The sequence below is a fragment of the Dasypus novemcinctus genome, chromosome 9 (genome assembly GCF_030445035.2).
Source record: "Dasypus novemcinctus isolate mDasNov1 chromosome 9, mDasNov1.1.hap2, whole genome shotgun sequence".
NCBI lineage: Eukaryota > Metazoa > Chordata > Mammalia > Cingulata > Dasypodidae > Dasypus > Dasypus novemcinctus.
The window spans coordinates 65,034,464-65,061,097 of NC_080681.1; the positions used below are offsets into that span (position 1 = coordinate 65,034,464).

General features: G+C 42.2%; 2 protein-coding genes across 21 annotated transcripts in view; one reads left to right on the forward strand and one right to left on the reverse strand.

Moving 5' to 3' along the window:
• JAK1 (Janus kinase 1) overlaps positions 1-24,248 on the forward strand; it is a 251,790-nt gene extending 227,542 nt beyond the window's left edge. For all 20 annotated transcript variants that reach the window (XM_071217414.1, XM_058303439.1, XM_058303444.1 and 17 more), the window contains 14 exons: positions 878-984; positions 8,016-8,159; positions 8,919-9,006; positions 9,709-9,836; positions 10,470-10,605; positions 13,008-13,159; positions 16,848-16,998; positions 17,127-17,221; positions 18,307-18,499; positions 18,856-18,980; positions 19,351-19,523; positions 21,141-21,258; positions 21,843-21,953; positions 22,811-24,248. In XM_071217414.1, coding sequence (XP_071073515.1) covers positions 878-984; positions 8,016-8,159; positions 8,919-9,006; positions 9,709-9,836; positions 10,470-10,605; positions 13,008-13,159; positions 16,848-16,998; positions 17,127-17,221; positions 18,307-18,499; positions 18,856-18,980; positions 19,351-19,523; positions 21,141-21,258; positions 21,843-21,953; positions 22,811-22,924 — 1,835 coding nt within the window. In that variant the 3' untranslated portion in view covers positions 22,925-24,248. The remainder of the gene's footprint in view (positions 1-877; positions 985-8,015; positions 8,160-8,918; positions 9,007-9,708; positions 9,837-10,469; positions 10,606-13,007; positions 13,160-16,847; positions 16,999-17,126; positions 17,222-18,306; positions 18,500-18,855; positions 18,981-19,350; positions 19,524-21,140; positions 21,259-21,842; positions 21,954-22,810) is intronic.
• RAVER2 (ribonucleoprotein, PTB binding 2) overlaps positions 24,245-26,634 on the reverse strand; it is a 110,425-nt gene continuing 108,035 nt past the window's right edge. The window contains exon 13 of the mRNA XM_023586140.3: positions 24,245-26,455. Within this exon, the coding sequence (XP_023441908.2) occupies positions 26,309-26,455 (147 nt within the window). The 3' untranslated portion in view covers positions 24,245-26,308. The remainder of the gene's footprint in view (positions 26,456-26,634) is intronic.

Consider the following 26,634-nt stretch of genomic DNA (forward strand, 5'->3'; position numbering starts at 1 on the left):
CATTAAAAAACAAAATCACTGACCTAATAAAAATCTCCAGGGATTCTTAGAATACTTCACTGTTTGAGTCTGGAAAGGCCCTTTCTTCCTTGTCACTGCTCTTCAGGACTCCCGGTGGCTGCATGGTGGTAAAGGCCGTTTCTGTGGCTTGGAAATGCCGTTAGTCCCCTGTGCTGACTCTGGCCTGGGAGATTTTGTAATACATTTGTTTTCGCTATTTGAATCTGTAGAATTTGGGAGATGGTCCACTCAGTCTGTCCACTCAGAAAACGTTTGTTAAGTGCCTCCTCTGGGTTAGACACTGCTGGCTGCTGGAAGCCCAGAGAGGTTCAGACAGCCCTGATGCTCGGTCACCTGCCCTGTGCCTCTGGCACAAAACCAGTGTTCTCCTCCTTCCCGCCCTAGTTGCCATCACTCTTGAGGCCCAAAGTACTGCTGCTTCCTCCTTGCTCAGGTCTCATCCTTGATCACACCCAGTTTATTCATTTGTACGTTTAACAAGTATGTATTGAGTGCCTGCAGTGTATGAGGCTGTGGGAATAGAGCAGAAAACAAAAATTTCATTTCCTTAGGAAAATCTTTGCTGACCTTTCAACAGCAGGTGATCCTGCTGTTGTCAACCTCGAAGTAACCCTTTATAGTAGATGCTCACATTGTAGCTTTACATTTGATGGCAGATTATTTGGTTAACTTTTAGCTCTGTTAGCCTGTGAACTCCAGGAAGGCAAGAATCAAGTAGATCAACAAATACTTGTTGAATGACTAAACTGACAAATGGCAATTTTGTATTCAGCAAACCCTGTGTCAGCAGATGTTGGCTGGCTGGGATTCTGGGCCTTTTAGTACCATGCACAGATATCTCCAATCTCTTCCATAGAAATCTCCAATCTGCTGGTGGCTACCAAGAAAGCCCAGGAGTGGCAGCCAGTCTATCCCATGAGCCAGCTGAGTTTCGATCGGATCCTCAAAAAAGATATCGTACAAGTGAGTAATTGCTACAGTTTCTGGGGAAATCCTAGTGGGAAACCAAGTGGTAACTTTCCGTTCTTAGTTAAAGCAGTTCACTGGCACCCTGCCACCGTATCTAGCCACTCAGATGCTCCTTTTTCCTTGAAGGAAGCAAATGAGTCAGGCTCTGTGGAATTACCAAGGGTTGCAGGACCGTTCCGTGTATGGTGGGAGGAGTAGTGTGCCCTGCGTTTGGGGCCTTCTTTGTGGAGAGGGAGTTGGGAATTCCACGGCAGTGCTGACAGGGCCGCAAGAGTCAGGTCTCCACAGGAGTGTGGGCTCATGACCCTCAGTGGTCTACAGCATGCTCTTTGACAAAGTGCTCATAGTGTTCACTCCTGGGCTTTCTGATGCTGCTTCCAGAAGGAGCTAGGCTGGGGAACACAAACACAGAGAGGAGAGAGGAAGAGAAACACAGCTTAGAACTGAAGAACTGTTTGAGAAGCAGCTCCCTCAGAGTAGCTGGGATCAAGGTCCCAGCCTTTGGAGACTTTTTTTTCCCTGCAGCTGCCTTTGACCTTGGCTAGCTGTGTGAGGCCCAAGGCAGATTCCACGGGGTGTTCTGCAGGCCCCTCTGCACTCCCCTCACGCGGTGCCACACACTGGGGGATTCTGGGGAAGATGCATGCTGACAGCCCTGGAGAGAGGGAATCTGCACAGGGCCCTTTACTGCTGGGTGAGGCTGGGACTTTTGGAGGGAGGTTCACGGGTTCACTGCCAGGACGGAGCCTGGGGGAGGGGACGGTCGTGGGGTTTGTTAGTTAATTTTTAGTTTCTGAAACTGTCGGGTAGGCGTTTGTGGGAATTGAAGTCCATGGCTACAGCTGCCCCACTTCCATTATGTTGAGTTTTTTTATTAAAGGCCAAATCTTATTGTTGCTCTCTGTCCATCTAGTGGTGTCAGAGCTGTGTGGCCTGAAATTAAAAACATCAGTGTGGCAGAACTCAGGAGACCATACTCGGGGCCTCTCTTCTGTCCTCCCCCCAGGCCTCTGGGTGTTCACTCAGCCAGCAGTGACTGGCGGTACAGGCGGTGCACGCTTGCCAGCCTCAGGGGCTTAGTCTTTTGTCTGCTTTCAGCCGATGATTATGCTATCAAAAGATGAGTCCTGAGGTCGAAAAGTTCAGCAAGATGCGGGACATCAAAGAGAGTCGTCTCCCCTAGATTTGGGAGGACAGGATAGCTTCCTAGAGGAAGTGGTTTCAAAGCAGAGACCAGAGAAGGGGCAGCAAGAAGCAGGCGAAGGCAGAGGGAAGAGCGTGGAAGGAGGCGGAAGGAAGAGCATGAACAGAAGGAGCCTAGACACGGGACCTGCAGGGGCTGTCATGGATTGCAGCAGAATCCGGACAGTATGGTGCAATGACTTGGCCACAAGAATTAGGAAGCCTCCTGGGGAAGAGCAGTTGTTCTGCAGAAGGCTTGCTTATGGCCCTTTACAGGATGGTCTGGGGACTCACTTATCATAAGCCCTGGTGGATTGCTTCATGACACCTGCAGCTTTAATGAATACCTTACCCCAGGGTAGAGCAGACTGGGCGGATGGCTCACCATTCTGCTTTGCCAGGTGACGAATGATGGCATTTGTGCAAATTAAGGTATCTGATGAATGACTTTGTGTGTTCCTTTTGCGGACAGGGCTGATTCCCTAGGAATCTGCCACATTCCATTTTTTGCATTTCCAGGGGATCCTAGAATAATAGAACCTCAATTTACAAGTTTTGTAGGGCTAATGTAAGTAGCTTGATAATGCCTAAGTTTCATGAATCACATTTGCTTTCCAATTATTCAGAATCTACCAGTCAGAATAATTGAAGCTTGTACTGCAAATGTTCTTGGAGACAGATAATTATGTGCTAAGGGCCTTGCACAAATGGTCTTATTTAATCTGCCTACCACACTTTTTGAAACTGAGGGCCCATTCTTTCAATCTTTCACTTCTCCTTCTCCTTCTCCTTCCTTCTCCTTTGTATGTCTCAGGTCTCCCTCTGCCTGTCCCTTATAAGGATACATGTGATTGCATTTAGGGCCCACCCATATAGTTCAGGATTAGCACCTCTTCTCAAGAACCATAACTTTAAATCATATCTTTTGCCATATGAGGTAACAGTCACTCGTTTGTCATATCAGATAATGTTCACATATTCCAGTAATTAGGACATGAACATTTCTTTGGGGCTACCATTTAGCCCACTACGATCTGAAAATATTTCAGTATCTCAACACAGACCTTAACACCATTATCACAGCTAAAAAAGTTAGCAGTAGTTCCTTTCTGTCATCAAATAGTAGTCAGTGTTCTTATTTCCTTGTCTTAGGAATTTTATAAGTAATTTGTTCGAATCTGAATCCAAATAAGGCCCTGTATTACAATTGGTTGATGTCTCTTAAATTTTAAATCTCTTTTTATCTGTGGTTTCTCTCTGATCGATCCCTCCCTCCCACCTTATCTTCCTTTTTACTATTATTATTATTATTATTATTTATTTAAAGAAACTGGGTCATTTGTCCCATGGTTTCCACATTCTGGATTTTGCTGATTGTGTCCTCCTGATAGTGTTCCTCTTCCCGCGTATTTTCTGTAAGCTGGTAGTTAGACCTAGAGGCTTGATCAGATGAGTCTTTCCCGCCCCCCTCCCTCACTCCCCCCCTCCTTTCTTCCCTTCCCACTTCCTTCTACTTCATAATTGCTTTTGTCTGCTTTCATTAGAAGTTACTTACTGTCTGGTCACTCTTTGTTGTGTTAACCACTGATGGTCACTTTCTGGATCCTTTATTCATTAGGGAAAATGGTGAGTTCTAATTCTATTATTTTTTTCTGAGCAACTTCATCAATTCCTTTTGTTACCCCGAGGTATAGTTTATATAGGAAAGGCAGGATAAATGCTTAATTCTTTCTCTTTGGTTATAATTTTCAATAAAATGAATTGGTCCTCACCTTTCCACTAGAGGTAACTGATGACGTTTTTGGGTTTTTCTAAAGTATCATATGGACGCATGGATTTAAGCCTTAGCTATGTTTTAATCCATAACAGCTCTCCTCACTGATGCTCAATTTGTCCCATCTCTGGCCAGGGGGTTGTCAGTCATGCTGGCACCTGAAGCCTTTTGACATGACCCTGGTCGTCTTTGTTAGCTTCCCTGCTTTCAAGGAGAACGTGTTTGTCTCTAGGCCTTTTCAGTAGACACAGTTAAGGTTTTTGTTTTATTTTATTTTTAAAAGATAAGGTACATCATCATTCAGAGTAATACTTCCAATTCAAATTCAGGACATCTACACATTTTTTTATTTAAGTTCAATAAACAGACACCTGTACATCCTTTCATACTGAAATCCCAGTTCTTAATAATGTCCCTGTGCTCATTTGTGCTAATACTACAAATTCCATGGTCTCGTAATGACAAGACACCAGTGACACCACCAGCAGTGTGACTACTGGGAAACAGTTTATTTTGCTTTTGGTGTTTTTGGAAGTTTTTTTTGTCATTAGGCCAAAGTCCTTTGGCGATTTTGTTGTTTAAAAGTCACCGGGAGTGACTATCTGGGTATGGTGGTATAATTATACCACCTGTTTCTGTGTATGGTAGTATAGTTAGACACCAGCTGGATACACCTTTAGGTTCATGTTTTATTTCACTTTGGATTTTGAAGGATTCCTTTTAAAATTGAATTTTGTTTTATAGTTATGCAAGATAATTAACATCATTCCAAAGTCCAACCTGGAAAGAAAGGAGTATTCAAAGATGTCTAAAGTCTGTATCTTCTGTATTTGCTCCTCCAAAAAATTGTTTATCCTTCATTATTTTTAAAAATTAAAATACATAAATGTATATTTTTATATCCTCCTTTCTTAAATAAATGGTAGTTTTGTTCAACCTGTGGGTTTTTTGCTTAATGTATTCTAGAGAATACTCCACAGTAATTTATAGAAGTAGTCTTCATTCCTTTTTACAGTTTATAATACTCTACTGCATGCATGTACCTTAGTTTACTCAACCAGTTCCCTCTTGATCAAATTTTTTCCCCATTTTTAAAAAATTTATTGAAGTATATCACACATACATAAATATACATAAACAATAAGTATATAATAATAGTTGTGAACTTAGAAAACAAACATATATAACATACAGAACTCTTATACCTCACCCTACCACCAATACCTTGCATTGTTGTTAAACATTTTAACTAATGATTAAAGAGCATTGTCAAAATATTACTACTAACCAGTTTTTTCCCCCAACCCACTCTATTATTATTTTTATCCTTATATCACTTATATATGAATATACATAAATAATAAGTGTATAGTAAAAGTTGTGAACTTATAAAGCAAACATGCATAATATCATACAGGGGTCCCATACATCAACCCACCACCAACACCTTGCATTGTCATGAGATGTTTGTTACAACTTAAGAAAGAATTATCAAACTCTTACTAATTATAGTCCTTATCTTACATTTGGTGTGTTTTTTCCCAACCCATTCTATTATTATTATTATTTAAAGATTTATTTATTTTCCCCTCTTCCCCTCCTCCCCCTCTGCTGTTTTTGCTCTCTGTGTTGTCTTCTCTTCTCATTTTCTCTCTTCTAGGATTCACTGGGATTCGGTCCTGGGGAACTCTGATGGGGAGAGAGGTCCCCTGTCAGTTTGTGCCACCTCAGTTCCTGGTTTCTGCTGTGCTTCACCTTGACTCTCCCCTTGTTTCTCTTTTGATGCATCATCATCTTGCTGCATGACTCACTTGTGTGGGGCACTGGCTTGCCACGCGGGCGCACTTTCTCTTCTTTTTCACCAGGAGGCCCCAGGGATCGAACCCAGGTCCTCCCATATGGTAGGCAGAGGCCTTATCACTTGAGCCACATCCGCTTCCTGTATTATTGTTTTTTAAATACGTTTTTGTAACTGAAGTTGTAAACTTATAAAACAATCATGCACATATGCAGAATTTCCAAACAACACCCCTCTATCAACATACCACACTGTGGTGGAACATTTGTTACAGATTATAAGATAATATCATCCAGTTGTTACCATGTCCATAGTGTACATTTGGCTCACATTTCCATACTGCCCCATTATCAACGTAGTACATCTTTGGCATAGATGCAAGAATGTTATATTATTACTGCTAACCACAGTCCATAGGTTCCTCCAGTTGTATTTTTTCCCATGCTTCTTCACATTCCCACCACCCTGCAATAGTGATGTAGTCACTCTAGCTCACAAAGGACACTCTTGCATCTGTACCATCAACCACAATTCTCATCCACCTCTTGGTTTACTGTGCTATTCAGTTCCTACATTATTCTCTAGCATTCTGTCAATTAGCATTTACATACCTAGACTACCATTTTCAGCCACATCCCCATTTATAAACTAGCTGTTACTCACTATTTGTTACCATCTACTCTATATGTTTCCATACTTTTACAGTAAAGCTAATTAAAACTTCTACATACATTAAACATCAATAGTCTATCTGAGTCCTCCTCTTATCTCCTTCAAGAATCCACCACCTACCACCAGGTCCTGAAGATATTTTTCCTACAGTTTATTCTAGGAGCTTTATGGTTCTTGCTTTTATTCTTAGGTTTTGATCAGTTTTGAGTTAATTTTTGGATAAGGTGTGAGATAGGGTCCTCTTTCCTTCTTTTGGGTATGGATATTGAGTTCTTTCAGTACCATTTGTTGAATGGACTGTTATGGCTTAGCTGTGTGGGTTTGACAGTCTAGTGAAAAATCTCTTGACCATACATGTAAGGGTCTGTTTCTGAACCATCAGTTTGGTTCCGTTGATCTGTGTGTCTGTTTTTATGCCAGTACCATGTTATTTTTACCACTGTAGCTAGGTAATGTGGTTTAAAGTTTGGAGATGAGAGTTCGCTTTTCCTTTTTAAGATATTTCTGGCTATTCAGGACCCTTTAGCCTTTCAAATAAATTTGGTAATCATGTTTTCAATTGTTTTTTAATGCTGTTGGGAATTTTTATCAGGATTACATTGAATCTGTATATCAATTTGAATAGAATTGACATCTTAATGATATTTAGTCTTCCAATTCATGAGTATGGAATGTTCTTCCAGTTATTTAGGCCTTTTTTCATTTCTTTTAACAATGAGTTGCAGTTTTCTGAATACAAGCGCTTTACGTTTTTGGTTACTCTCGATGGAATTTGATGCTCTTTTCTTTGCTGTTACAAATAGTGTTCACATGAGTAGCCTTGTGCATAAGTCTTTTTTAAGTTTTGCCAGCATGTGTTTGGGATAGATTCCTAGAAGTGGGTTTGATATGGCAAATGCATATGTAATTTGCATCGCTGATTTTAAAGCCTGGTATGCATACACACATGCACACATACACACACAGTGGGTAGATAAATGGAAACAAACAGTTTGAGTGTGAGAAATTACAGGCTATCAACCTAAACCAATTGGCCCAACAGATTGACTTCTGCTCACCATGTACTGGAGTCTGTACCGGGAGCCTCTGTATCTTTTACATCATTTGATTCTTACAACAACCTGTGCAGAGTAGGTACCAATATAATTCCATTTATAGAATGTGGTCAGCATGGGGAAGGAGTGTCCCTTAGCAATCAGGAGAACCAGGACTTACAAGCTGAGGGAAACCCTGCCCTGGAGGCCCAGGGTGGGCTAATGTGACTGCTGTGGTGGTGCTCTCTGCACTTGGGCAGTAGGCCAGGATTGTTTTGGGGCCATAAGCTGCTCCTGGAGGTAGAATGCAGAGAGCAGCTTGGGGAATATGAGGAGTGCCTCATGGGGCCCTGGAAGTGCCATATCGTCTTGTCCGAATAGCTTTTTGTTTCCTCTGGAGACCTGACAAGGATAAGGTACTGGGAGCTTATGCACTTTTGGGGCCCTTTTGCCTTTGTCTCATACCATCCAGTTTTCTAGGTGCCATTATGGCCTCAGTTCCAGACTTCTGACCATCACTGAGCTCCAGGGAGAGCTCACCCCAGTTTTCTGCTTCCTTCCTCAGGGTGAGCATCTTGGGAGAGGCACGCGAACGCACATCTACTCTGGGACTTTGGTTGATTACAAGGATGATGAAGGAACTTCAGAAGAGAAGAGAATAAAAGTGATCCTCAAAGTCTTAGACCCCAGCCACAGGGACATTTCTCTGGCAAGTGTCTTCCTTCTAAACCTACCCCTTCCACGCCCCCATTTCCAGGAGCCAGTGGAGCCCAGTGGGCTGGGAAGAACCTTTGCCCTTACTTTGGCCTAATGATGTCAGTTTCATCTTTGAAAGACCCAGTGTGTAAAATAAATGAGGGAGGATTGAAGATGGAAGTGGGTGGAGTAGCACCCCTCACACTTGGCCTGCTCCCTCCCTTCCCCCATTCCCTAAATTGAGGCCCCTGAGGCTGTGCCATGGAGCCCCAGAACTCTGGCTGAATGGTCTCAACACCCCAAAATATAGTCCAGGGCTCCCATTTCATCATCTGGATAAATAATGTCTGGAGGAATAAAATGATTTGCCCAGGATCCTATAGACTATTAGAGAGTGATAAAGCCAAGTTTTGAGCTGCTGCCTTGGTTTTTCTTGTACTCTAGTATCATACTGTACATTTTAATTTTTCCAGTGTTTGAAAGAAGAGACGGGGTGAGCATAAGTATCCAGTGGGAAAGTTGTCAGCTAGTCTATCCCACTGAGCTTCACTCTACATCCTATTCGGTTCCCTAAATAAAACCTATACCCTGCCTAGAGGGAAAGGCTTGGCAATGGCCTTCTGGCCTTCAGGTCCAGGGGAAGAGTTTTTAGGGCCTGGGATAGTGATCGTGGTGAGGTTTCCTGGGATCCTTGGATTTTTCCCCTCAACCAAATCCCCCAGACCAGTGGAGGCTGACTTACCCAAAGCTCCTTTGTCCTCTCCTCCCACAGGCCTTCTTTGAGGCAGCCAGCATGATGAGACAGGTCTCTCACAAGCACATCGTGTACCTCTATGGCGTCTGTGTCCGAGATGTGGAGAGTAAGCACATTCTCTTTCGAAGGGCACAGTTGGCCCCATTTGGGGAGGGTGGGTGCTGCAAGCACAGCAGGAGGCTTCATGTTGCCCAGGCCTTTTGCCTTTTTTTTTGTAGTTGAGGAAATCAAGGTCCTGACAAATCCCTTGCTGAAGTTAGTGCTGGACATGGAACTGAAACCCATTTGTTTTTACTCATTTCTTGCCGGCCTGGGCCCCACACTGCTAGACTTAGGGTTGAGCTGAGTAAGACGAGGTCCTTGTCCTGGGAGTCAGACAAGAAGGCGCCCTGGGCAGAGGTAGAAGGGCAGACGAGCGTGGCCTCTGAGCAGTGTGGAGGGGCCTGACGTTTAAACACACGCAGGCTTTGGCTTTTCTTAATGTCAGGCTGCTGAGGGATCGCCCTTTGGATCACTGCCATTCACTTGTGCTTTGGCTGAAGCTCCTGGCAGGCTGAGCTGGGCATTCTCCACCTCTGAATTCCTGACATGTAAATTTGGAGGAAGGGGAATTTTTAAAATCTCGAATGATTGATTTCCTGTTAAATATGGTCTTGTGGACTATTCCGTGTGCTTACATATAAATCCCTGTTTAAAGAAAAGTTAAAGTACTAATTTGACGAGTAACGTGGACTCCCAAAGGGGATGAGATAGATTTCTGTCCCAGACTGACAGAAGTTCCACATGTGACTAATTTTTGTGCCTGTAGATATCATGGTGGAAGAATTTGTGGAGGGGGGACCCCTCGATCTCTTTATGCACCGGAAAAGTGATGCTCTCACCACCCCATGGAAGTTCAAAGTTGCCAAACAGCTGGCCAGTGCCCTGAGCTACTTGGTAAGGATGTTGTGATACTCTTGGTGGTTATTTCCATGCCCCTGGAACCAGAATGACCTAGAGAGGGTTGGAGTTGCTAAGTGGGCAGGCTGGAGGGCCCCATCCTTGGCTTCTGGGGGGCAGGTCTGTTTTAAACTCACTTAGTGATTTATTCCCTGTGAAATATGGTAATTTGGGACTATTCCAAGTGCTTATGTGTGAACCCTGTTGAGAGGGAAGTTTTAAGTCAGAGGAATGACTTCTGTATTACAGTATACAATAAGAGTAGAAATAGTGCAACACTTATTGAATGAATGAATGAAACTTACTATCAGTGGTAGCCAACATTGAGTGCTTACTGAAAGTCAGCTGCTCACATGTTTTACAGATTCTAATCAGTTTATTCTCACAAAAGTCTTACAAAATATGCCTCACTATTGTCCCTATTTCACTGATGGGGGAACTAATGCAGAGGGAGATGATGTAATGTGTCCAAGTCACACAGCTGGTGGGAGAGCTGGGCTGCCCAGGTCTGGCAGAAGCTGGGGCGCAAGAGAGAAGATATGAAGGGCCAGGGTTGGAAACCATGTGGAGGTGGGAAGATAGGCAGCCCTGCAGGCAATTTTGCAGAACTTGTCCCTTTTTATTATGCAGGAGGATAAAGACCTGGTCCATGGAAACGTGTGCACTAAAAACCTCCTCCTGGCCCGCGAGGGCATCGACAGTGAGTGTGGCCCATTCATCAAGCTCAGTGACCCTGGCATCCCCATCACTGTGCTGTCCAGGCAAGGTATGGCTCCCCTCCCCAACCCCTCACTCCCTCCAGCCCCACGCCAAGCCAGATGGGGAGGATGGGGCTGGGGCTCCGGTTGCTCTCCTTTTAGTAAGTGCATTTCAGCAAACAGGTGTATGGGAGTACCTACTTTGGCACTGGGGAGAGGGCAGCTGTGGAGGCCAGGAGGGGTCGTGTCCTGCCCTCAGGGAGCTGGCTGTGCTGTAGGAGGAACAGGTGGCTCACACAGGGCGTGTCTCTCCTTGACATGGCAGAGCACCGTTGTATGTGCTAGCCTCTGTGGACAAGGTGCTGGGGTAGCACCAGAGGGAGGCTGGCTGTGTCCAGGGGGTGGTCAGAGAGGGCCGGGAGGCATTGGGCATCTGTGTCCTCCCCGTGTCCCTTTTGAAGTCCACTGTAGTTAATGCGTAGTTTGGGGAGGGCTTACCTCTCTTTACCTGAGCTGTTGCTGTAGTCTCTTGGATCCTGTTTGACCTTGGTTATCACGAGTTGTAGACTTAGAGGAAAGGACTAAGACATTGAAACCAGCACGACACAGGGCATGTCCTGCTGCTTACCTTATAGCCTTATAGGCCGTACGTGGAATACCAGTGTGTTAGTCAGCCAAAGGGGTGCTGATGCAAACTACCAGAAGTCTGTTGGCTTTTAAAAGAGTATTTATTTGGGGTAAAAGCTTACAGTTACAAGGCCCTAAAGAGTCTACTTCAAGGCTGCTTTCTCACAAAGTCTGCTGCCACATGTTGAAGCAGATGGCAGGCGATCTCTGCCTTGTCTCTCCTTCCTTCTTTCTTTCAAGGTTCTGTGGTCCCAGCTTCTGCTGATCTCAGCTGTAGGCTAGCATAGGGCTCATTTCCTTCTGGGCCTTCTCAGCTTCTCAGCTACTCTGTTCTCTTCAGCTGCAAACTATCAGGTAAATGGCTTACCTGTCCCCAGACCCCCAGGATCAAATATGACAGAGCGCTCTCCTCTTCCGTGTGTCTTCTTGAGTGAGCGTCCGTTTATGTAGGATGAGGGGGCGGGGACTCAGCCTGAGCCACACCTTCCTGAAGTACCCCAATCAGAAGCCCTAAACTGACTTTATCAAGTACACTTAATCAGAGGCCCCTCACCAAACCTAATACAGTCAAAGGGCATCACACCCAGAGGAGTAGACCAGTTTACAAACATAATCCTTCTCTTTTTGGGATTCATAAATAATCTCAAACTGCCACAACCAGTGTGTCCCAGGGCCTGGTGCCCATGGTCTGTTGTGGTCAGCACTGTCTCCCCATGGAGTGCTGTGCAGTAATTCCATTGAAGGATGCACTAAGTTTGGAGGGGAACCAGGATGAAAAACGAGCCTTACAAATAATACCCAAGCAGCCCATTCCCTGGAAGCCAGGGAACAGGAAGATTCCTTTAGTACCTGTTAGACATTTCTCATCCGGCCATCATCAGTGGTCCTGAGGCAGATAGACCTGACAGGGTCCTGCCCATAGTTCAGCAAAGGTCTGAGAGGTAGGCACAGCTAACTCTAGAACAAGTAGAGTAGCCTGCATGCCCCAAGAGAGGTACCAGTAAAATGCCATGGGAATTCAGAGGGGAGTGACGTCTTCCAGCTGGTGGGCAGAAGGTAACTCAGGAAGGTGGTAGATTCCATCTGGCCCTTGCATGTCAGTACAGTGGGGCCGGAGCAGGGTGACCCTTGGGCACAGCCAGAATGTGCCAGAAAGAAGGCTGGGAAGTCCAGTGTGCCTCAGTGAGCAGGTCTAGAATGCACAGCTCTGGAGCAGCTCACACGCCCTTGCTGCAAACAGGAGCCAGAGTGCTTGCTGAAGGGGCATTCCCAGTGCATGTGGCAGGGGTTTCTGCTCAGTTGGCTGACTCCAGCCATGGTTAGGAGCCAGACAGCAGTAACAGGGAGCCATGTGCAAGGCAATATAAGTTCTTTACATCTGTCTCTCTTTCCCTTGTTTTTTCTCTTCCCAAGTGAAGGAAATCCAGCATGAAGCCAGCATGGGCCTGCCTCTGCATATGTTGGCCTCTTCTCTCTGCCTTTCCTTTGCCGAGCCTTTGTTTACTCAACCCCTTGTTCTCCCCAACTGATGCCTGTACCTTTTCTTGGGCCAGGGCCTCAGAAGACTGGCTGCACATGACCCTCCTGCATCCTTGTGATCACCATTCATCTCCTGGCCCTGACTCACACTGCTGGATGAGAAGCGGCAGTGGTGGGGTCTGGAAAACTACATGTTTAACCAGATCCCCACAGGACTCTCGTAGCTGTGGTCTGTGTTTGGGAAATGCTGTTTGGAATAGGCTCTTCATCTTGGCTCACGAGTGCTCACAGTTCTTGCTGTGTTGACAGCGTTCCCCAGGTGATCACAGAAGCTGATCTCTATGCGTCTGTTGTCTGTTTCTAGAATGCATAGAACGAATCCCATGGATCGCTCCTGAGTGCGTTGAAGACTCCAGGAAACTGAGTGTGGCTGCTGACAAGTGGAGCTTTGGAACCACGCTCTGGGAAATCTGCTACAATGGCGAGATCCCCCTGAAAGACAAGACACTGATTGAGGTAAGCAGTTGTTTTCCAGGATTTGAGCTGGCTGCAGACTCCTTGGATCTTCCTAGACTTCTTGGGAGTCGTCAGGAAGCCTCAGATTGTGGGAAGAGATGGCTGTGGGCTTGAGTTTCTTCTACAGGTTTCCTGGCTGGGTAACCTTAGAACGTTAGTTTAATGTCCCTGAGCCTCAGTTTCATCATCTGTAAAGTGGGGATAAATACCACCTACTTTGTGGGGTTGTTGTGAAGATTAACTACACAGTGCACATGGAGTACCAAGCACATACTGCATGGTTAGTAATTGTTATGGTATCATTCATATCCTGAGATTTTAAGTGCCAGTTATTTAGCAAAATGAACAAATATTTATTGAGTATCTGTTATTTGTCAGGCATTGTCCTAGGTAAAAGCTGGCAGTTCACAGATAAAATAGATGGACCTTGTTGTCTTCCCTTAAGGAGCTCAGATGATCTGTTGGGAGAGTAGGTTAAAACAACGGTAGTCATGATCATTTTTCCATGCCTATAGTTGTATCTTTTCCACAATGTTATATGGATTGAATCATAGAATATATAATAGAGTTTTTGGTCTGGCTTCTTTCACTTAGTAAAATTAAATATGAAAAAAAAATTAGGATTTTACAGGTAATATCTGAAACTATCACCTTAACAGCCCTGTGAGGTGGTGCGCTGTAATTACCCTCATTTTATAGATCAAGTAACTGAGGCGCAGGTGTCTCCATTACATTTGTTTGTGGGAACAGTGGAGACTAACTGCAAAGGGTTAAAGCAGGAAAAGTAACAGTAAAGGGTCACTGAGCTGCTGATTCTGTGATTCAAATTATTAGAGCATGCCTTATGTGTTTTGAGGGGGCAGACCCCACAGTAAGCTGGGAGGGACTGATCAAAGAGCAAGGGGAAGGTGACTTTTCAGTTTTATATGGGAAGCAATGAGCAGTTTAGTATGCCTAGACTCTGCAGCATAGTGGGTGTGGAGAGGAACAATGGGAGACAAATTGGGGAGGGTTTTGGGGTCAAACTGTTCCCCTGAATTCCAGGTTGCAAAGTCTTTTATTAGGAGGAGGGGCGATATGAAGACCTTGTGGGATTTGGGTGAAGAAGTAAGGTGCTCAGAGGTGAGCTGGCGACAGTTCATCTGTAGGCAGTGACTGGGAGAGCAGCATGAGGAGAGAGCAGGAGTGGGAGAGTCACGCTCTGAGGCGCTTGGTGATGAGACCTGACAGTCAGGGCATGGTGGTGGAAGTCCAGAGTGGAGGGTGTGGGTGTAGGAGACATTGAAGAGGTAGCATCTTTAAGACTTGCCAGTTCAAGATGCTTGTAGGGCTTGGGGAAGAAGAATCTTGCTTAATCTAACAGGAAGAGTGTTGGTGAGGATGTGGAGATCGGAACTCTCGTGCATTGCAGTTAAGAATGTAAAATGGTACATACGCTCTGGAAAACAGCTCAGCAGCTCTCCAAAAAGCTAAACATAGAATTACCACATGAGTCAGTAATTGCATTTCTAGGTTTGTGTATTACAAGTAATTGAAAGCAGGGGCTTGAACAGATACTTGCACACCAGTGTTCGTAGCAGTATTATTCACAATAGCCAAAAGGTAGAAACAACCCAGGGGCCCATCAGTGGATTGATAAACAAAATGTGGTCATAGCCATGCAATGGGGTACTACTCAGCTGTAAAAAGGAATGAAGTTTTGTTTTTGTTTTTTAATTTTTAAGAGATATTTAGATTACATAAATGTTACATAAAAATATAGGGGATTCTCACATGCCCCACAGGAATGAAGTTCTGATATATGCTGCAACAGAAGGAACCTTGAAAACATTATATCAAATGAAATAAGCCAAACACAAAAAGACAAATATTGTGTGATTCTACTTTTATGAAATATCCAGAATAAGCAAATCTGTTGAGACAAAGTAGACTAGAGGTTACCGGGGTGGGCTGGGGGTGGTGGGAGGGGAGCTAGTGCTTAATGGGTGCAGAGATTCTGTTTGAGGTGATGAAAAAGTTTGGGTAACAGATGCCCGTGATGGTAGCACAACATTGAAATTAATGCTGCTGAACTGTGCACTTGAAAATGGTCGAAATGGCAAATTTTATGTTATTTATACGTTACCATAATAATAAAAAAAACACAGATTGTCTAATCTATACATCTGCTATTTGGAATTTTCAGTTTAGGCTTTTGGGAAACTTGGTTTTTTTAAAAAAAGATTTATTTATTTATTTAATTTCCCCCCTCCCCCGGTTGTCTGTTCTCGGTGTCTATTTGCTGCATCTTGTTTCTTTGTCCACTTCTGTTGTCGTCGGCACACGGGAAGTGTGGGCGGCGCCATTCCTGGGCAGGCTGCACTCTCCCTCGCGTTGGGCGGCTCTCCTTATGGGTGCACTCCTTGCGTGTGGGGCTCCCCTACACGGGGGACACCCCTGCGTGGCAGGGCACTCCTTGTGCGCATCAGCACTGCACATGGGCCAGCTCCACACGGGTCAAGGAGGCCCGGGGTTTGAACCACGGACCTCCCATATGGTAGACGGACGCCCTAACCACTGGGCCAAGTCCATTTCCCTTGTTTCATTTTTAACTTCCTTGGAAACTTGTTTTATTTTTAACTTCTGTGCTTTTAATCAGCATTTATTGAGCACCTGTTGTGTACCCAGGACTGAGCCCCGGGCCTTTGGTGAAAGTACCCTTGGGTTAGATGGCCTTCCATCCTGTTGCACTGGATCAGGGAAGTGACACAGAGTCAGGGGCAGTTCCCAGCTCCCTGATTCCAATCCTTCTTCCTCCTGATCTTCTGGGGTCTGCTTCCCACCCCACGCCACATCCCAGGGCCCTCAGTGTCCAAAACAGAAATGAGTATCCTTGGGATCCAGCTATAGACTGGAAACTGCAGTGTAGTGATTTCATTCAGTTTTTAAAGTGGCATCAATTACTTGTTTTGGAATTTTAAAGTAATAAGCAGTTGTTAAGAAAACTTGGAAAATATAGAAAACCATTAAGAAAAAAAGCAATCACCATATTCCTGCCACCCCTGACCTTGACCACCTCTTTGGCATATTGTCTTCCAGTCTGAATTTCTTATTTTTATAAAGAAAATTGTGACCATACTAGATGCAATTCTGTATCCTGAATTTTTTTCATTTGATAATTTGAGTACTTTTCCATAAGATTAAATATTTTCACAAATTTAAGAGTTGTTTCATTAAACTCTAATTTCTTAACTAATTTGCATATGGCATTAGGTTGTTTTCAAATTTCCAGTGTTCTATCTAATCCTGCAGGAAATAATATTCTTTGTAAATCTTTGTTTATATCGAATTTAATTATAAGCCATTCAGTAATTTGAATTAATGAGTGAGGGGTTTGAAGAATCTGAAGATTTTTATACATGTTTCCAAGTTGTATTCCAGAAAGGTTGCACTATTTTTACTGGAATTTAGCTTGTTTGGGACTGGGAAATACTGCCCATCCTCCTTGAATTCAGATTATTCTAGTGTCAGGACAGAGATTTCCCTAAACTGGAATGAGACAACAGTAAGGCACATGTTAAGAAAACCACCCTTAGGAAGAAAGGTTGGGCATTAAATTAGGGATTGTTAATGCCCTCTGACTCGGGACTAAAAGGTATGTGAATGATTCCTTTGGCTTCTTCCATGTGTTCCTTCCTCTTCCTTACAGAAAGAGAGATTTTATGAGAGCCGGTGCAGGCCAGTAACACCATCTTGTAAGGAGCTGGCTGACCTTATGACCCGCTGTATGAACTACGACCCCAATCAGAGACCCTTCTTCCGAGCCATCATGAGAGACATCAATAAGCTTGAAGAGCAGAGTAAGGCCCTGCTTGTGCTGTTTTAATTGCTATCAGTACATATCAGAGAGAGTGGGTGAGGATGGGAGTAAGGAGAGCCCGTGCATGGCAGTCACTTGCTTTTTAATGTGTTTTTTCTCTTCTGTTAGATCCTGACATTGTTTCAGAAAGAAAACCAGCAACTGAAGTGGATCCTACACACTTTGAAAAGCGGTTCTTGAAGAGGATCCGTGACTTGGGAGAGGCAAGTTAGGCCCAGCAGTCACCGTTGTCTGCAGAGGCCTTTGCTTACTTCTTACAATGTAAAGCTGCTTTCCATTTTTTCTCAGTTTGGGTCAAGGTTTATAAGAGAAAGCAGCTGCATTTTCTTTGGGCCACTTTTTCACTAGGGATTGCCTTGTCTATTTGACATACATGCAGTAATAGAACACATACACCTGCTTGCACATGTGATTGTATGTTCACACAGGGCACTGGTCAATCTCTTTGAGAGACTTGATTTTCCTCTAAGGGGCAGAAGAGAATGGAAAGCAAAATGGGAGAAGTAGAAAAATGAGTTTCTTTCTGTGCACATGTGTCCTGTGAGGCTGTTTAAATGAGGGGTGCATTTGATACACAGAATGCCAGAATCAGAATAGAATATCAGCTTTCCCTTTGGACCTCGAATGAGAGTTTCCTAACAATTAATGTGACTAGAGAAGCTTGTGGGATTTGCCTCTTTATACAGATTTTTTGTAGTTCTGCTTATTAAGCAAAGACTGTGTTGCATATTGAGCATCAGCCATTTGCTGAACTCTTTGCTGGGCATTTTCACAAACACGATGTCTTCAGTTCCTCACCATACCCCTGAGGAGTCTGTTACTCTGTGTACATTAAGCACATCAGGAGCCAGTGCTAAGATTTGGTGACTTGACCAGCGTCACTATTAAGTGACTCAACTGGGGTTGACCTCTGCTCTTCTAGAGATTCCTCCTGCAGTGATCTTCTCAGCTACACTGTGGTGCCTCTCCTATAGCATCGGCCCAGGATTTTCAGAGAACATCACAGTTGCCCTGCAGGTCCCCAGATAACCTTCATTTCCTTTGAGGTTACGTTTTCATGGAAATTGGGCTTGATGTGTTGGCTCATTGGTCACCTGGTGCTTTTCTTGTCTTAGCTCATAGTAATAAATGGAATGGCATGTGAAGCCAAGGGAGGAAGGAGGGCATGGTACATAGGCAGAGCCTTCTACCTGCAAGGTCAGACGGTGCCGGTTAACCCCTGGCCTTCAGAGCACCAAGACTTTCCTTCTAGGTTTGTTCCTAACAGTGCCTGCATCTTTCCCTCCAGGGCCACTTTGGGAAGGTTGAACTCTGCAGATATGACCCCGAGGGAGACAATACAGGCGAGCAGGTGGCTGTCAAATCTCTGAAGCCTGAGAGTGGCGGCAACCACATAGCTGATCTGAAGAAGGAAATAGAAATATTAAGGAACCTCTATCATGAGAACATTGTGAAGTACAAAGGGATCTGCACAGAAGATGGTATGCTGTACAAAATGGGGTTTACCAAGGTTAAAGACTAAGCGGCTGTCTGGGGTCCTACAGACTAGTGCAGAGCAGGCTGCGCTTAGCCTTTTTTTGGGCCATCTGGCAGCACTAGCTGACAGCCCCATGAGCTCTTGGGCTTCAAACTTGTGTACATTGTCCACTTCCTTCCAGCCAGGGATGATTCCTGCATTGTGTCTTGGGGTTAGTCGTACATCCACACTGGGGACTGACTTGCCTCTGATGAGGGGTAAGGCTGAAATCAGTTTAGACTGCTCCAGATCCTGTGTCCTTTAGTCTCCCACAGTTCCTTCATTTGGCACCTTGTACTGATAGGTGTTTTTTCTAAACAGGAGGAAATGGTATTAAGCTCATCATGGAATTTCTGCCTTCTGGGAGCCTTAAGGAATATCTTCCAAAGAATAAGAACAAAATCAACCTCAAACAGCAGCTAAAATATGCCGTTCAGATTTGTAAGGTAAAAAAAAATTAAGACAGAATGTTGAAAGATTGAAAAATCAAGTATTCTGCCCTGGATAATTAGTTTGTAACTAGACTGGAAATGGCAGACTTTCTAATGATTGTTCTGAGTTTATCCTCCTCTGCATTATTTGGATGGAAATTAGCCTCTACTATGGAATCAAACTGATTTGTTTAAGTATGACTGATTTGATGTGTATTTTTTCAAATCACTTTGGTTTTACTATTCTTGCATAAAAATAAAACAAAAAAATTTGCCAATAATATGTGAATGAAATGACTTTTTTTCTTATTATGAAGTAATAGATACAAACTGCAATCTGAAATGACTTTTAACAAAGTGTTCTATCTTTATTTCTCTTCTTTAGGGGATGGACTATTTGGGTTCTCGGCAATATGTTCACCGGGATTTAGCAGCAAGAAATGTTCTTGTTGAGAGTGAACACCAAGTGAAAATTGGAGACTTTGGTTTAACCAAAGCAATTGAAACCGATAAGGAGTACTACACAGTCAAGGATGACCGGGACAGCCCTGTGTTTTGGTAACTGAATCAGAGTTAAGAGTTCACCAGTGTTTCCTAGGCTTATGCTGTTTGAACAGCCCCTTTCTAGCCAAGTTAATTGTTGTTCCTTCAGCCTGAGTCAAGGCTGGAGAGGATTTAGAACCTCTCTGTTTGGAATTGATTAATATTTACCTTCAAGAAACACCTTTCAGGCATGGGACATAATCTTCAAGGAATGGGAGTAGGCTAATGTACCATTAAGTGCCTCCACCTTCCCAGGCAAGGGCATTCATCTGACACAGTTCCTAAAATTCTTAGAGCTGGCCCAGTTTCTTTAAAGCGCATCTGTGCAGAGGGAGGCCTGAAGGAACGAGTGTTTAATTAGGCTTTGTACAGACCCCGGGCAGAGCATAACAAAGTCCATGAGAACCTTGACCACTTTCTTATGAAGTACCAGGTTCTCCTGGGTAGAAGGCCACACCCTGACTGCAGCCTCCCCAGCTTGGAACATCATGAGAGGGAAGCTGCTGAAGTCTCCACTCCACCTCCTTGTAAAATGATCACCACCCCTAGGTGCATCCTACATAGATTCATAGACCTATTCCACTCATGAGTCTAAGCTTTCATTCATTCTGTAAACAAATATGTATTGGGGCCCTACTTTGTGCCAGGTACTGGAGACATGATGATGAACAAGACAGAGCTTAGAGTTTTAATGGGCGAGACAATCAATTTTGTGGTCTGCTTAGCACATAAGGGTTCATGTTTGGTTTTCTGGAAGATGTGGCTGTTACTATGAAACCTGAAAGATTCATGGGAGTTAGTAATGATATGGGGAAGAACTCATGTGTGACTAACAAGAATGAGAAAAGAGCACTGCAAATCCCAGGAATGAAACAGCATGGTGGATCATGAAGAGGCAAGAGGTTTGCAGGGGCAGCTAATGCAGAGTACTGTTAGCTGTGTTACAGAGCTTAAACTTCAGCCCAAGAACATCGAGATGCCATTGGAGGGGTAAAGGATGGGGACTTTAGTTTTAAAAAGATCATTTTGGAATCGAGGGGATCAAGATTGGAGCCAGAGTCTGACTAGGCTGTTTCAACGATCCAAGCCAGAACCAGTGGTGGTGTGAACCAGGATAATAAGATTGTAACGTTTTAAAAGAAATGTGTACGATTTTAGAAGTATTTAGAAATTGGATATGGGGGCACCTAAGTTTCTGTACTGGCTTTGTGAACCAGGTATTATTCATTAAAATAGATATGTAGGAAGAGGATTTGGCAGTGGGGTCATTCTGCTGATTCATGAGCTTACTAAAGGCACCTAAAACCCAGTGGTTGTCTTCATCTGACTGCATTCTCCTTGGCATTGAGAGCTTTTTTTTTTTACACTGAAATGAAGAGTACAAATGGGGCTGAGAGTTGACGCTGCTTATTTGGGGCAAATGCGTCCTACTGAGAGCCTGTAGGGGATATTGTGGTTAAAAGTCAGATAAGTATACCACAGCAGCATATGTGATTAACATATAATGTACACTTAGATGCTTTGAATATTAAATTCTAAGAAAAACCAAAGAGGTAATTTTTCTCTTACTCTTTAATGCCTGTTGGAATATCCCTCCCAGGAAATGAAATTACGCATTCTGTTGTCTTTTAGGTATGCTCCAGAATGTTTAATTCAGTGTAAATTTTATATTGCCTCCGACGTCTGGTCTTTTGGAGTGACTCTGCATGAGCTGCTTACTTACTGTGATTCAGACTCCAGTCCCATGGCAGTAAGTTTTACTTGTCTTAGTATGAATTTAGGATCCATTTAAAGCGTATCCATCCCTTCCTTAAGCTTTGTTTTTAAATGGAATCCAATCAGTGAATTACAATAAAGAGGGAAAGTGTCATTTTTCTATTTAACTTGGTTTGTTACTTGACAATTATTTGTGGCTCTCTGATGTCTTGGTTTTGCAAGGAGCCCAAAATTCTATAAAATGAGCCTGACTTTCAAGGATCTTATCTGGAGACCTCAGAAGAGCAGGTACAGTTTCATGAGAATTAGTGAGTTGAGTGACATAGAATTGGGTAGGGACCTAATGTGTAGCTTGTTTATGCTCAGATGAGTTCATTTTTACTGGAAGACTCCTCAACCAAGGGAAGGAGTGGGAGGTAGAGTCTGAGAAGTTGGTCACAGCTTCTTGTGGAGAGAGGTAGGCTTAAGAGTTTGAATTTCCCTTTAAAGTTACTAAAGAAAAAAGCTTTCTAAGTATTCCTTTAATTTCCTGTTAACACCAGCAGATTCACTTTAATCTATTTGGTTTTTATTAAAACATGGGAAATAAAACATTTTGTTTGGTTTTATTTTACATAGTTGTTCCTGAAAATGATAGGACCAACTCATGGCCAGATGACAGTAACAAGACTTGTGAATACACTGAAAGAAGGAAAACGCTTGCCATGTCCACCTAACTGTCCAGATGAGGTATTTATAGGCCATTTCACAGTAATAAAACTCAAATTTTATTATGTGTTTTCACAACTTGAGTTATCAGCGGAGAGGGGGGAGCAGGGAAATGGGGTAGAAAACTCATTTGAAATCATTTTCTGAGATTAAATTTCAATTAATAAAAATCAAATTTTATCATGTGTTTTCACAACTTGAGTTATCAGCGGAGAGGGGGGAGCAGGGAAATGGGGTAGAAAACTCATTTGAAATCATTTTCTGAGATTAAATTTCAAATAAGATATCAGAGAAATCATCTTAAGCAGATGACAGTTTTAAGTTATGTTCAAAGCAACGATTCCCTCCAAAAATAGCTCACTTCAGTGTTTATCCACTTGCCTCCCCTAAAGAAACATATTCTGGTTATAATCTTATTGTGACAAATAGATCTCATTGCATTTTTGTGTGTGTCTTTTATTAATAGCATTTATATTTGTTCACTTTGCTGAACTCTTAAGTGAATTGAGCCTCTAAGATTAAACTCTGGACTACTTAAGATGTACTAAATAGTGTGTCAAAGAATGAAGCAAGTCTGGAAATTTAGCATCTAAACTGAGATTTAACTTCATTCTTACACTAGTTTAAAGTAATGACCTGGATCTTTTTGTGGGTTAATTAACCCATGAGCTTGTCAACTGTTAAAATATTATTTATGAACTATAGTTGTCATATTTTCTATTTTAAGTAATTCAAATATTTTTGTTTTCTAGCCTTATTAAGGAAAAGTAATTTACATTTCTAAAATTTTTTTATACTTAAAGGTTTCTATAATTAAAAAAAAAAGCTCCCAAATCCAACAGCATTTTTACTGTTATCCATTTTTCATCTTTTTACAGGTTTATCAACTTATGAGAAAATGCTGGGAATTCCAACCATCTAATCGGACAACCTTTCAGAACCTCATTGAAGGATTTGAAGCACTTTTAAAAATAAGCATGAATAACATTTAAATTTCATTGTTTATAAGTTTCCCTTTCTCCCTAAGAAACAGCCATTTTTAAAAAATTTATTTTTAATGGAAAAAGTATGCATTCTGCCTGAAAAGTCGCTCAACAGATTCTTAAGTATGTATCCATGGTTAAAGCACACTGTGGTGCTTAATATGTATAAGGACTTCCTCTTTAAATCTGGCAGCAGTAACTTAGTGACAAATGAGACAAAATATTAGAAAGCATGTAAGCACTCCTCCTCCTTGTGGAATGAATGCACTGCCGTTTCATCTGGCTGCTTAACCTTCACCCACAACTGCATATCAAGATGGGCCTTCTAAAAACAAGGCATTGACTAAAATAATGTTCCAGAATGATTGCTTTATCCCAGCTGCCAGTTGATCTGAAATGTTTTTCTGGCACATAGATCATACGTAAAGATTGATGGACTTAGCCATTGCTAATATGCCTCAAATTTTGCTATGGAGCAAGCATTCTTGAAATAGTAACCAGTTAGTATACTCTTGTTTCTGTACAAAGACGAGTGTATTGCTGTCACAACTTTGAGTTGTTTCTCCAGTGGCTTAGCTCCTGTCTCTCCGGGTGACCAGTGGTTCCCATTTTTGAGAAAACAGATTATGTTCTGGGGGGCAGCCGTGGAATAGATACTTTGCTGCATGATGTTAACTCTTTGAGAACTATGCCTGTGCCAGTGCTTTCCTACGCAGTATACCTTTAATCAGGACTGATCCCAAGAACCTGGACGCTATCATACGTGCTTTAGAGAAGTTATCAGTGTATATCCTTTTATAAGTTTACCACTTCAGGGCAAACCGTTCCAGCTTTGGTTTTGGATGCTGTATGCAACTAGTCAAAATATATGCCACATACACTATACTGCTCTTAAGAGTGTTTCAATACTTACCCTCCATCTAAAAGGATTGATCACTATCTTTACTATCACTCTATGGCACAAAACTTGAAAGAAAAGGCCCAGCTAGAGGCACTATGGAGATCAGGATCCACTAGACCATTTTTGGTTTGCTTAGTGGTAGCTGGGTAATCAAAACTGTTTAGAATCTGATTCAGTATGAACCATAAAGACCTTTATTACCAAGAGTCTGAAAAACATTTTGTTAATGCTGTTTAGCATTTATTTGATATTGTTACTTTTCACTTTTTAGCCTGAAAAAGTGTTCAGGATTGATTCAGTGGCAACAACAAACATGCCATTTAATTTGTTCAATAGCCCTGCATCACAAAGGTCTCTGTCTATGTCAAACCTGTGGCCACTCTTTATGCACTTTGTTTACTCTTTACACAAATAAATGTACTGAAGACTTCACATGCATATGCCTTTTTAATATTAAGATTTCATTTTCAAAGCATTCAGACAACTCACATAGAAAAATAACAGGTTCGGCTATTTGTGTGGAGTGGTCCTGGTCCTGGTTCTACGAACACCACCTGATTTGCATTTGTCTGTTCAGGCCAGTATGGCTGGCAAATCCAAAAATTCTTCATCTTAGTCCTTTCAACCTCTTCCTGCTTTCATTTTATAGTTCTGATTTAAAACTCAACATCTCTTTTTTTTTTCTGTTTGCACTTCATTAAGAGGTGACTAAGCACTGAAGAGGCTAAATGCAACAGGAAAATGGGAAGAAGAATCCATTAGTCATCTGCTGTTTGAATGATGTCTAATCTTGATCGAATGTTTATAGGGAGTATATTTCTTAGAAATTATCAATCTCCAGATGTCATTTTCCAGCAGACATTAGTTGCAATAAATTAGACCAAGGAGAATTTTTTACAAAGTGTACTATATATCAATTCTAGACTTAATAATTAAAACAGGATAGATACTTTATATCAGTCAAAAATAAGTCCCCACAATGACAAGATATTTAATGCTCTGATTTCTAAAAGAATGGATCATTGAGATCCCTACAGCCTCATAATAATGAACAAACTTAGAAATATCTAGATGGCAAAGATTTCTCATGCATTTAATAGCAAGGTCATCAGGAAATGGTGATGTCAAAAGTCATAAGCAATAAGAACAAAAATTCCAGAAATAAACTGGGTTAAATAGCTGATAATTTTGTTCCTAACACTACCAAAGAATAGGAGCCAAAGCAAAGAGTGAGGTATAGCTTATTAGATAAAAATGGTTATAAATACTGTTATTCCATAGACTCCTTCAGAAAGGGCAGTATTGACTGCTTTACTAAATTGTGGAAGTAGGGTACTTGATGATCAAAATGGGCCCTGTTCTAGAAATTAGATCACCACTAGTCCATGCTGTGAAATGAGGCATGAAACCTGCGTTCCTTGCCAGTTAAAAATCTGTCACCAAGTTTAAGGGCCTTATTTGGGTGAAGTAAAAGGAATTAGTGCTACTAGGCCAGGGGTCAGCAAACTTTTTCTATAAAGGACCAGACAGTATTTTAGACTCTGTGGGCCATATGATCTGTCACAACTACTGAACTCTGCCTTTGTAGTATGAAAGCAGCCAGAGAGAATGCATAAATGAAAGAGCATGGCTATAGTCCAATAAAATTTTATTTGTGGACACTGAAATTGGAATCTCATAGAATTTTCACATTATAAATTAGTATTCTTCCCCCCAACCATTTAAAAATGTAAAGAACATACTTATCTTGCTGCCATACAAATACAGATGGTGGACAAATTTGGTCCATAGGACAAAGTTTGCAAACCCCTGTTTAGATCACCAAAGTTACTCTTCTTAAAATACCTTGTGTTTTTCACAAAAGGTATAAATGCTAAATTACATTAAAAGTAAAGCATCTGTTAAGTGGTGTATACCTTGGATATCACCATCAGTCTGTGTTTGGGTTTTATGTTGTGTGGCTGGTGTGTGGACAGTAATTTAGTTTGTAGGTATAGCATTTTCATAACGTCACTGTCACCGCATTTGGTATTTGCACTTTTGTAACTCTAGGAAAAGTCCTAAAAATCTATAGATCAGATCACTTCTAGGGAGAGTAAATTAAAATGCATATTGGCTTATAAGAAACTCATTTTCCTAAGGCTCAGGAAACAAAACTGTTTCCTATTTATTGCTTCAAACGTTTATATAGTGTCAAAATTATTCCCAGCCCTAAAACAAGGAATATTGGAACATTGTTAATTTCTCCAGTGGACTTTTAATATCACATTGATTAAGATGCATCTATTCCTAGTGGGAAATATCCTCAATGGATGTCTCTTATTGCTACTTATTTTTCATTTGGCAATTTTGCCTGCTGCACAACACAGTTCCTTTTGGGACATTATAAACCCGTATTTAAAGGATATGGCTAGTTTGAATGAAGTTAAGGCAGTGATGAACAGCAGAGGTACTGCAAAGGACCTTCTGAGGCTATGAAGAGAGATTTTAACTCAGTACACTCGCTTCTTTTTTAAGTAGGTTTCCACATAATATGCTCCTGTGCCCTGAGAATGCTGTTCAACAAATTCCACTGCACCACTTTCTGGGGCAGAGATGAGATACGAAGAGCCTCGTTTTTCATTTCTTAAAGATGACACCTATGAGGAAAAAAATGACAAGCAGTGTTTAAATTATAATTGATTTATTCATTAAAGAAGTTTATAAGGAAAACTATTCTGATTTGGCGTAAATACACAACAACAGGATAAATATCAGCGCTTTATAAAAAAAAAACACAAACTTTGTGAAAACAAATTAGAATAAAAACATTTCTATA